Raw genomic sequence first — 13113 nt, 5'->3', positions numbered from 1 at the left:
TATAACAAATAAAGCCTTGTAATATCTCACTTTGCATGTAAGGAGTCTATATAATATATTAGTTTCACCTTTGCATGATATTCAAATTTTTCGAGTTTCTCCGGTTATACGTCAACTAAAGAAAATGCTTCAAGTATAAAAGTTTATTTACAGTAGTGCCATGCCATAGACAGTAAAAAGTGCAGAACAGTGCAGAAGGCACTCGAAATCAAATGTAGTTTTAGTTTGGTTATTTTTTTAAAGGACACAAAAGATGCAAAGAGCAGAAAAACTGATGTCTTCTCAGTTAAAAAGCAACACAACAACGAATCTTAAAATCCGGCACACACAGAGATTTTGTGTTTACACCACTATTTTGTGAATACGCGCTGGTATTCAGTGACATGTTTCGTGTTGAGGTGGTAGAACAGATTACTTGTGTGTGTTACCCCGAACTGTTGCCCCACGCACTCTGTATAGTTTGCTGCTGCTCTTCGGACGGCTTAAATCCGAACCAAGTCCAAATAACGGATGTTGCACCGATCTTTTTCACCAGCTCCTCCGTTTCGCTGTCAGCCATGTTTACTCAAGATGACGACGAATATGATGCGGTTCAGGTTGCAACTCGTGGCTCTAAATTTCGCGGGTAGATTGCGTCATCAACATGCATTATCGCGATAGTGCAATAGAATTAAAATCTCTATCGTAGGCCAATTTTGTATTGTTTATATCGCATATCGTTTATATCGCCCATTACTATGATATAGAATTATATAAAATAAAATATCACATGGACTGTTATTTTCTCAATATTTATTTGTGTCCACATTAGGGGTTGCACGACTACAGATTTGTCAAAATAAAACTTGAGGACTTGTGGTTTAATGTTATAATTTTTTTTAAAATACAAAAAACAATAGTGTCAACAAGTGTTTGTTAATTGACAGCCCAATGTTTGCAACAATTACTGTATACGTCTCTTACATGTATTGTCAAAACATGAAAATATTACGTTTCATTTTGTATTTAACATAGGCAAAGTAGGTAACATCATGACCATAACATCCATGTCGTTGATGGTGAACAATACATACTTTATTTTAACAAACTGTATTATTCAACATTCCAATCAACCAATCAGATTTGAGCGACACGTTTAGTTTATGTCAAGTTTAGGCTTACAACCAGGCTTAAGTGCTACACCAGTGTTATACTCATTTCCCTCTGATTTTAGTGATAACTTATTGGTAGACATTGTTCGCTGTCATCGGCCTCCTGCCACGTGCTGTCTTCCGTCGTGTTCATGGCTCGCTGATGGTTTGCTCGCTGATTCACATTGATGTGAAGTTATGGTTATTGCGCGCTCAAGTACTCAATGGCTTCCGACAGCGCTGACTTGTGGTTGAAGTAGTCGACTACCCTACTCTCTGACTAGTCTATGCAAGCCCTAGTCCACACTGGATACATCATCATTATTTTCTGAAACGATTTATGAAAATAAATAAAAATTAACCATGTATTAGTCCTGAGGAGATCAATGAAATCAATCTCAGTTGGCCTGACTACAGACGGCAAGCCGACAGGCTTCACAATGAGCACTTTCATGCGGCCCGTTCACTCGGCCGCTGAACACTGAGGGTCTGTTCTTTTCCCCCAGGTCTTCTTTGTAGCATCTCATGCGGATCTTTTCAACCAGTCTCTCAATCAGCACGTCAATGTTTTCCACTGGGAAGTTCGGATCCTCCATCTGAGCTTCATTGCACCTCCTGCACTTCTGTTTGAAGCGTCGCAGTTTAATGGTTCCCCGTTCCTTTGCTGTGTCCACGTGGAAATGAAACACCACCTGCACTCTTTTAGACATCCAGGATCTTTTACAGAGAGAACAAGCGAACCTGCGTGTTGAAATGGAGAATAGATCAGATTTTTCTACATTCATTACTTATTAGTATCATATATTCATGCTTTTGATTCTGATTCAATGATTCAAACCACTGTTTATGTATTAGTAACACTTTACTTAAAGTCTTTATGTATAATTCTAAAAGTATTTTGAATGCATTAATTATGACTTTTAATATGGTCTCATCAATAATTGTAACCACAGCTATATAATACACAATACTAGACTTTAGAAAGTATAATGCATTAAAACACACAATAAACAGCCAGTTTTAGATGAAACAAAGAATATGCTAATATTATTATTTATAATGCATTTTAACTTTGGTTACAGTTATTTATGAAAAGATATGATGCATCATAACATTATAAACACCTTTATAAGGCATTAGACATAGATATTATTCAAACTCATCATTCGTGTGTTCGTAAGACAGAAGATGATGTGTATATGTGCAATTGTTATTAGAACTGATAACAGGGTCTGAGTGTGCATTTTTATACTGCATTAATACAAAATACACATGCCATATCCATCCGGGTTAGATTCTTTCAATAACATGAAGAGTTTCTATACACCATAAAGCCCAATACGAAACACGTCTTTATCACAATAAACTATTCCAAACATAATATGAGTTCTTACCGTGCAAAGGAGCCAGAGATGTACTGGAACCAATCGTGAGCTTGTTTGTGTGGCTCAATAGAGTCAGTAAGTGTAATGTGCCATGTGTCCCCGTGAAGCTCGCTCGCCTTCGCCTGTAAAGCACTTTCCCACAACTGTAATGCCATGTCTTTTAGCTTACAGCGATGTTGCAGAAATGATCTTACCCTGTTATTACCCACTGAATATATACTGTACTAATCTCTCAGTTCATAAGAAATGAAACTGAAACTATCAAGCAAGTATCTGTTTTCTGCAACACAAAAGTGAACATTGCTTTACAATGCTTTAAAATTCAAACAAGGTGCTTTACAATGTGTGTTGAGCATTACATAACTGTATTATATAATGCACTTAAGCTAAATTAATGGATAAATGTAACTATAGTAATAACATCATATCAAATAACTTCAGATACCAGACAGAAGTCAAAGCTTTTACCACTTTGATACTTTGAGTTCTTTGTGAAATAGCATACAATTAGTTAAAAACGGAGTTATGTTAAAACCGGATTAATGTGAACAGCTAAGTAACTGTTTGAAGAACGTTACAGAAAGAAATGGTTGTTATTGTTTTACCTCCACCTACTGGACAACATGGTTGCCTACACATGGTGTGGGTTTGTTGTTCTTCTCTTGATTTTTGCATTTTCTCATTTAAATGTGTGAAATCTGATATCAAGGATTAGATTCTAGAAGTCTCAAATCTCATTATGTAAGGAATAATGGACAGTCAGCTATAAATGATTGCAAAAACAAAACAAAAAAACCCAACAACAACTAGGGTGATCTGGGGCCTGTACCGGGTTACAGGATTAGTTTTGAGTTGACAAAACCAAACCAATCCAACAAGGCTTTGTTGGTACCATGATGCTCAGCACCAACTTTCTCTGTCAACTAAGTCTTTGATCCTGAGTTTAGGAGTTTAGGAGTGACATCAGTAGCGAACAGCCAATCACAGGCTGAGAAAGAGTGAAACTGCGATTCATTTCTTGCGAGAGAAGCAGCGCGATTCACTTCTCGCTTCATCAGAATATTACGAGATTCAAAAATAATATTACGAATTTAAACAAATTTACACAGCAAGAAGAAAATAGCTGTCTATGAAAGAGGACAACTAAAAGAAAAAGTCTTGCTATTTCAGCAGAAGCAAAAATTTTGAAGTTAGTTTATACAGTTGATAAAGGTATTGAGAGAATTGAACTTTTAAGCTCACATGTAGTCATGTTATAGCTTTATCTATTGATTATAAAGCGTATTTATGTATATTACCTTTATTACCTTCCCTCTTGTAGAATTTGTAATTACTACTCAGTCCCTGCAGGATTTCGCAGCCTAAAATTGCATTTCTTGTGTTGTTTTGCAGTGAAAATATCCCACAGACATTATTCTTCTAACATTGTTATTACTTTTCTGACCTCTGTAATGAATACAAGGAGAATGCTGAGTGAAACAAAAAGTGAAACTTAAGCGTTTTCCTCTTAACCCTATAAAGACTACTGTATCATATTTAATGCATACATTTCTAATGACTCTAAATTATCAATATGAACAAAACCTGAAAAATGTTTGAGCTGTTTTATCTGAAAGCAGCTTGGCCATATAAACATTAACTGCAGCATTAAATTGCTATTTTTGCTCTAAATAATATTTCCCACCCTCCGTATTCTCACTATATCATACTATATGGGCCATAAAAGTCTGGTGTATCAAGTATATGACAAAACATGAAACACATATGCAGTCAGGTCAAAGTAAGGTCTCGAGGGGTCCAGCTATTCCAGATTCCTGACTCTTTGTCCCGGTTTGTGGAAATGGCGAAACTGTCATCGGTGTGGTCAGCCATCTCAAAAGCGTGTTTACTCGTCACAGAATTCCTACTGAGGTGATGTCAGACGATGGACCACAATTCAGTGCGGAATATTTCAAGAAATGTCTTCATATGGTTTCTCTCATACGATGTCCAGTCCCAGAAATCCTCAAGCTAATGGTGAAGCTGAAAGGGCAGTGAGGACTGTGAAGGATTTTTTTTTTTTTAAATCAAAGCAGGAGATCCATATGTTGCTATATTGAGTATCGGGCAACACCATTAGCTAATGGATATATTGTCCTGCAGAACTGCTGATGGGCCGAAAGCTTCGCACGACAGTCCCAGTTATTCCGTCAATGTTGAACCAAGGCTGAATGGACATGGATCTTCTGAAAGCAGAGGAAAAGGTTAAGAGAGAGAGAGAGACAAGGTAAACAGTTTAATAAAAGACACAGGGCACGACTTACCACAGTTGCAACCCTGTGAAAAGATAACCTTCCATGGACAGCAGACCCCCAAAGGACCTGAAGGACTTTGTGCACAGTTAGCAGGTACTATTGGGAGAACTGGTTGATTTGCTAAGGGGCAGAATAACCCACACTCAGTAGAAAGAATAGGCAGTCTACCCCACCCTCCTTAGTTATTAGAGGAAAATAAAGAGGTTAAATTATTATTTTATTTTTAAATCCGTGTTTTATTTGTGCATATGTAATGTATATTGAAAGTGTTGTGGGGAATAGAAAATAAATAAATTATATATATATATATATATGTTATGTAAAGCATAAATCTCATAAAGGAGTTATATGGTTAAATGCTGCCTCCTAGTGGGAAGTTTTCAAAAAATAAAAGTGTATGTCATCATGTCTGTCTGACCTTGTTTACTTCTGCATAAACTATCGATCTATAGCCGTCCTAACACAACAGTTTCCCTATTCAAAGAGACTGGAGCTGTACTTGCATGTTGCTGCCCGAGAGGCATTTCACAGATGGCTACAGAGTGAAATGACTTGCCTTAAAGGGGACCTATTATGATAATTTTCACAAGAAGTGTCTGGTGTCCCCAGAATGTGTCTGTGAAATTTCAGCTCAAAATACCCCACAGATAATTTATTATAGCTTGTCCAATTTGCCCCTATGTGGGTGTGTGCAAAACACGCTGTTTTTGTGTGTCTCATTAAATGCAAATGAGCTGCTTCTGGGCATGGTCTTTATCGTTCACCCCGGTCCTACAGCGGCAATAACAAATCAGGAGAATAAATATGACAGACTACGTAAATACAGGTGTAGATACTGGCAATCAACATCCCTTATTCTACCGATGTCTCGCCGAAAAAACAGTGCACTGGCAAAGTATCGGCAATATGCAACGCTATCTCACAACCGATTCGTATGTATTTTACGAGGTGGCTAATTCATATTGTCTCAACCCCAGTGACGGGTAGGTTTTTGGGGCGGGGTAAGGGGTCGGTCACTCGTACAAATCATACGAATTGGGCAACCCCTAAAATATGTACAATTTAGCAAAAAACGTTTGAATTCATACGACCTCACTCATACGAATTTGTAAATTTTTCGTTAAATCGTGTATATTTTACGAGTTGCCCAATTAGCCACCTCATGTACGAATTGCCGTGAGATTGCCTCAGCAACAATGTTGTAGAGTGTCATCAAACGAGCGTATGAGACCTCCTAAATTGATCAGTCATTTGCATGCAAACCACGAGCAATACAAAGAAAAGAACAGGTAATTTTTTGAGCGAATAGCCGAGAATATTGGCAAACAGAAAACACAACACACTATCAGGGAGACTTTAATTTTACCATGTGTTACTGCAATTGTGAGAATTGTTTGGAGAGGAGAAGTCTAAGCAAGTACTGTAGCTAAAATACCGTTTTTTAAATCTCACGCATGTCCGAAGATATCAAAGAACAGTGTGCAGCGAAGCTATATAGATAGATGAGTCAACAGACATGTCAAAAAAAGTCACACCTGCTTGCATACGTTTGCTATGAATGCAAAAAAGGAAGTACATGAGGACTTTATTTTGTCAAGAGCTATGGACAAATACAACAGAAAATGATATTTCCGGAGATATGGATCGTTTCATGTCAAATGAAACTGGGCTGCAAACACAAACTGCATTATCCAGCATGAACGAATCAAGGCTTTCAAAAGAAAGCTGAAACTATGGAAATCCCGTGCACTTTCAGGAACGTGACACAAACAAGTGCCTTTCTAGCAGAGAGAAAGCTGGATTTTCACACCATCAAACCCCATACTACAGTCACCTCTCAAAGATGTAACACTTTATTTTATTTACTTCAGACATTCTACTAACTACAAGTAACTTTGCAACATGTCAACTAACTGGCATTAGAGTATTAACACACTGTCTGCTTAATATCTGATAACACTTTATTTTGTTGGTCCACCAAAATATATTCTACTGACTATAAGTAACTTGGTAACTACAAGTCAACTTTTTTTCCTAACCCAAACCCTAACACCAAACCCTAACCTACTGACAGACTACTAATACTCTGAGAGTTAGTTGACATGTAGTTGAAAAGTTACTTAAAGTTAGTAGAATGTCTAAAGTGGACTATCAAAATAAAATGTAACCAATAAATTTGAATAATTTTCCTGAGGACCAAGCAGCTTCTTATCGCTGTATAAAAATCCCTTCACTGAAAACAGAGGAAAAGCTTCCAGCCACCTACCCATCTAAACTTTTGGAAGAACTCATAGACTTATCCTCTGAGAGCCCGTTTCAGTGAAGTCATTGGAAACATTTTGGTGTGAGATTGCTGAAGAGTACCCATGACGTAGCAGTGAAGGTACTGCTGCAATTCAGCACAACCTACCTTTGTGAGGCTGGGGTTTTCCACCATAATTTCAACCCAGATCCAGACTGACCCTTGAGCACAACATGCGTGTTGCACTGTAGAACGTCCCTCCTCGCATTGACCACATCAAGCAACAACAGCCGGCTTCTCACTAAATGTCTTTCTTTACCAATTAAACCTAAGTAATATAATGGCAAATTGTACCTTTCTCAGACATTTTCAAATGTTATATATTCTTTTGAGTTACTTTATAATTGAGCAGAGAAAGCACTTTTACAGGGATAGTTGTAATGAGGTCCACTGGAGGCAAGCTTGGAGAACCCATGCAGTTTATTCAAATAATCCCAAACAAAGGCATGGCATGGCACTCTAAACATGAACCAGAGGTTACAGGTAACAGTACTTGATACGTCAAACATGAGGGCTTAAATACAATGAGACACACCTGAAAGCAATAAACACAAAAACCAATGAGAACATAGGACACCTGACAAGGGGAGCACATGGCAGGATCATATGAGGGCCAGGGAATCACATGACAAGACACAGGAAACATGAACAAAACTCAAAACTAGACATGACAATAGTACACCCTTACATGAAAATTACCCCATGATTTACTCACCCTCAAGCCTGGTGTATATGACTTTCTTCTTTCAGACGAGCTTTATAAGGCAGTGAATAGAGGATGAGATTTTGAACCCCAAAAGAGTGCATCCATCCATTAGAAAAGTAATCCATACAGTTCTGGGGGGTTAATAAGGGCCTAATGCAGTAAAGCCATACATTTGTGTAAGAAAAATATCCATATTTAAAACTAAAATAACTAGCTCCCGACAGCAACTGTACACGAGTCTAGATCCGGAGAAGAGTGACTTCTTCCCCAGCGCATGACGTATTCCCATTCTGTCGTCTTCCTTGATACTCGAGTCAAATTTTAATCTGGCACTCTATTGAGCTATTAGGTTTGGTCTATTCCAAACCAACGAACAAAAATAGTATTCTCCATGCTACGAGCGCTCATCCATTTGTATTAAAAAAAGGACTACCCTACACCCAATTTCTTCGACTAAAACGTATATGCAGTGTTGAATCAGATTTTGAACGGCAATTGGTGATCATGTGTTTTATTCTCAGGGGTTATCCAAAAAATGGCTGGATATCGCTTTGGAGAAAGTACGGAAATCGCCTTATAAATCGAATAAACAAAAGAAGTCCCACTCTGTAGTTTGCACCGAGAATGTGATAAAAAAAACACTGGTTTATACTTAAAGTGTGTATGTCAGGTTAAATTTTTAATTATGATTAACACAAAATAGTTAGGGGAAATACACGTTTGACAAGTTGATGTATTGTTTTGTATGTTTTTCTATACCTAAAGGCAGAATATAAGATGAAAAAGTTCGTTATTTTCAGTCCTCACTTAAAACTGCCCATCCCCCCAAACAAATCGTTTGACGTCATAACAGGGAGACGTCTCCCCAGCTCGCTGAGTTGTGTTGATAATTGTACGAGTGATAGAGCGAGATAATTAGTTATTAGGACATTTATTTAGTTGTTTAAGTTAGGTCGTTAGTATACGCAGGCGTATTTTCACGATGGTGAATTACTGCGTTTGTGCTGTGTGCAAAAACACCGTTAAAACCGGTCACAGAGTCCACTGTGTTCCGTGCCTGGGTCAACTTTGTTCGGACCAAACGCGCTGACTTCAGTGCTGCTTCGGTATCCAAGACTTCGGTCATTTGCAGCGCCCATTTCACTGAGAAGGACTACGCGGTTGGAGATCTCATGAGTTATAAAATGGGATTTAAAACCCGAGTGAGACTGGTAGCTGATGCGGTGCCTACGGTGCTACTGAAGCAGTCGATCGCGCCCGCGCGCCTCTCTCTCACACACACACACACACACACACACACACTCCAGCATTGCAATCTTGACACCGCAGGCTGTTCATTATAGCCACGGAGCTTCAGAGCTGAGGCGGAGCTACAGATTAGGTGTCCCTAAATAACCCGCGTATAGTAAGCCAACGTTAGTTCCGCATTAATTAATTTGCACGAGAGTTTTATTTATTTTTATACCGTGTATTCTCCGTGTATATTCAAGCACCGAACCGTGACGGTCGTAACGTTTCGGTTCAATACGAATACATGTACCATTCCACCGCTAAGTTATGCCTATACTACCAGACACCTGACCAACTCTCCACTGCTTCTCTTCACACCAGATATTTATGTTTCTTCGATAGGAATTATTTACATTTCTGTTTGGCTCCTCATCTGTCTCCCGCCTGGGAGGCTCAAAATTGTATGGCTGTGGGCCATCGTATAGGTTTGAGGGGGATTTTGGATCTCCTCAGACTCAAAACTCTCCATACTTCAATAGAACTTTGTTGGCGCGACTCCCTTGAATGACGTCACAGCTCAGCCCTTGTTTTAAAAATATGATCTTGACAGAAATGGCTATAAATCTTATTGCAGGGCAGTTACAGTAATAATTTTAATGCTAATTACATTTTCACTCAGACATCTAACCCTTATTTAATATATCTAAAAAAAAAAATTAACCTGACATACACACTTTAAGAGTGATCCAGTGGGTGAGAATCTTTTTGCGGATCCGCCACTTTTTTCACATTATAGAGCGAGAAACATTAGTGACTATTTGGTCAAATTCGACACTTTCTTAAAGAATAGTCCTGACGGACGTATTAACAAGGACACCGTTTTTTCCCCTGCCTAAAGTGTGCGGCATGTAGACATATCCGTAGAAGATGTTTTTCCTTTCGCAGTAGCATAACGAATCGTACATATAAGATTAAACAATTTGTCATATGTGCCTCCACCAATGTTATTTACCTATTATCTTGTCCATGTGACAAACCATATGTAGGTAAGACAAATAGACAAATTAAGACACGCATCATTGAACATTTGAGCGCTATCAGAAGAAAAGACCAAAAATCTCCTGTCGCGCGTCATTTCAACGAGATGTCCCATTCATCTCAATCTCGGATTTAAATTTCGTTGTCAACAGATAACACAATCACAAAAGGGTGGCAATTTGGAGCGGAGACTTTTGCAGAGGGAATGTAAATGGATTTTTGACCTAAATTTTATATCCTCTGGGTATGAATGAGGAAAATACTCTCCATTGTTTATTATAATTTTTTTATGAAAGTGTTTCTATAAATGTTTTTATATGCATCTCCATGTCTTAGCATGTGACGTATAGGGATGATGATAATGATCGAGTGTGACAATCAAGAATGATAATGAGTATGTTTATGTTGATAAATGTAATCCTTTTTTCTAAATGTTACTAAAGATTTGTTTTGGAAAGGAGGATTTTTGTGATATTCTATTGATGTAAAAATGTGTCTTGATATGGGATAAAATCAGTTTTTGATATGTTACATGTATTACGGTAATGATATATAAATGGTAGGTGTTGAGCTTGGTAACACATTGCACTGATGAAGGGTTGATCCCGAAAACGTTTTGCACTCTTGCACTTTTTTTGCACTTCAGCACTTTATTTGTGGCCTCTGTAAATAAATCTTGTGAGCTTTTTGGCCGACTTGTTCCTTCTTCTTTCAGTGTGTTTGTAAAAAATAAAATACTAAAGCTTTAAATCTATCCTGAATTTATTTTCATTCTGGAGGAATGTTGTGTAGTCCCTTACCAGCTGTTTGTTGTAGTCCTTAAAAAGCAATTTCTTTAAAGGGGTGGTAAAGTATGATTTCACTTTTCTAACTTTAGTTGGTGTGTAATGTTGCTGTTTGAGAATAAACAACATCTGCAAAGTTACAATGCTCAAAGTTCAAAGCAAAGGAAGATATTTGCTTTTAAAGAAAAGGACTACAACAAACGGCTGGTAGGAACTACATTCCTCCCGGGTTAGTGACATCACCAACCCTAGAATCTACATAAGCCCCGCTACCCGGGAACGCAGTCCATGTTGAGAAGAGGAAGAGTTGTTGTAGTCGAGCACATTTGTGAGTCAGCTCAAACTTTAGCATCCGTCTTTTCACATGCAATAGTAAGTCACTCTGTGTGCATCTCTCAACAGTTCCTATACGAGCGATTTATAGATTAGCATGACAGAATATGCTAATTGAAGATAGTCAACATCACTCCACATCAGGAACATAAATTCATCAACTAACCATTCAGAGACGTCCTGTTGCTTCTACATGTTGTCACTTCTTCTTGAGTCTCTCCATCTTTGTCTGACTCCGTTTTAACATTAAAGGAGAACTCCGGTCAATTTTAACATTGAGCTAAATTTTTAGTAAATTTGGAGTGCTGTCAATACAGAGAACAACGACAAAAATCAGTGTTGCCTACACCTTGTTATCCTCTTTTTAAAATTTGCACCCTATTGACTTGAATGGGGTCTAATTTTAGACCAAAGAAGTCCAAAGTAGTCGATTGTCGAGTTCACGCGCGTGATCATTGGTAACTAAACCTATGCGCGTGAACTCGACAATCGACTACTTTGGACTTCGACCGAAAACAGGATGTAAATACAGGTCTGTGCGCTGGCTGAATTAACATAATTTTTATTAATACCTTTCACATCTACTGCAGTCAGATTCACCGTGTTCACTCTGAAGGAATCACTCAACATGGCTGGGCACTTGTATGACACATCAAGGATGATAAGAGAAATAAAAGCAGGTTTAAAATTAGACCCCATTCAAGTCAATAGGGTGCAAATTTTAAAAAGAGGATAACACGGTGTAGGCAACACCGATTTTTGTCGTTGTTCTCTGTATTGACAGCACTCCAAATTTACTAAAAATTGAGCTCAATGTTAAAATTGACCGGAGTTCTCCTTTAAAGGCAGAACAGTTTCTGTCATTTTAGTGTGTCTGCGTGAGGTGATCGCAGCTGCTCACACACACACACACACACACACACACACACACACACACACACACACACACACACACACACACACACACACACACACACACACACACCAGCTCTTGAAACCCCGCCCTCTGCAGCAGCTCATTTGCATTTAAAGGGCCAGGCACAAAACGGTGCGTTTTTGCAAATCCTCAAAAAGTGACAACTTTAACATGCTATATAAAAATATCTGTGGGGTATTTTGTGCTAAAACTTCACACACACTCTGGGGACATCAGAGATTTATCTTACATCTTGTGAAAATGGCATTTTACCACCCCTTTAAAAGAAAATATCTCCCTTTGCTTTGAACTTTGAGTGTCGTAACTTTGCAGATGTTGTTTATGCTCAAACAGCAACATTACATACTAACTAAAGTTAGAAAAGTGAAATCATAATCAACCATCCCTTTAATAAAAAAAAGGTTGAAAAACAAACTTTTCTCATTGCTGCAGAATTACAGTATACCAGCACTTAGGGGGGCCGCATTGATTTGGGCCTTGGAGTAAAAAAAAGGTTGATAACCACTGCTTTAAAGGCACCATTTCTAAGGCTGCGTCCTCCGGAGGTCATATTTGTCCGCCACGTACGTCATTGAGGCTGCCTCACTTCAGAAAAGTAACCATTACATTCCAGAGTAAGAAAGAAATTTCAATAATTTACACTACAGAAGGAAAAGGTCAATTTTATAATTGGATACACACGTTTATTTTTCCCTTGCATCCTAAGGGGGTGGAGCTAATAAGCAAGGAAATGAAATGAAGATGCACAAATAAGAAATGAGAAGCACCCAGTATATGACTCTATAAAATGTAAAAAAAGACCTACCTGAATGACAGTCACAGGATGTAACTGTCTCAATGAGCACAATCAATGGAAAATTAGACACAGGGGTTCCTCATGAGTAGGCTACGGTAAATGCTTAACCAGCACTACTGTGGTTATCTTGATGATTAAAAGGAAAGCATTTCACTGTAAACCTAAAGTAAGTGAAAC

At 38.2% G+C, this 13113-nt stretch overlaps 1 protein-coding gene across 1 annotated transcript; it reads right to left on the bottom strand.

Annotated features, from left to right (window-relative positions):
- Positions 1–589: 589 nt before the first annotated feature.
- Positions 590–2769, bottom strand: LOC306988889 (receptor-transporting protein 3-like). The gene is made up of 2 exons (XM_079594060.1): positions 2525–2769; positions 590–1871 (listed from the first exon to the last, which is right to left on the bottom strand). Exons 1-2 carry the CDS (start codon positions 2668–2670, stop codon positions 1529–1531), a joined length of 489 nt encoding a protein of 162 aa, XP_079450186.1. The 5' UTR covers positions 2671–2769; the 3' UTR covers positions 590–1528.
- Positions 2770–13113: the final 10344 nt, after the last annotated feature.

The sequence above is a fragment of the Phoxinus phoxinus genome (assembly GCF_949152265.1).
Source record: "Phoxinus phoxinus genome assembly, chromosome: 20".
NCBI lineage: Eukaryota > Metazoa > Chordata > Actinopteri > Cypriniformes > Leuciscidae > Phoxinus > Phoxinus phoxinus.
This window is presented reverse-complemented; position numbering and strand designations above follow the sequence as displayed.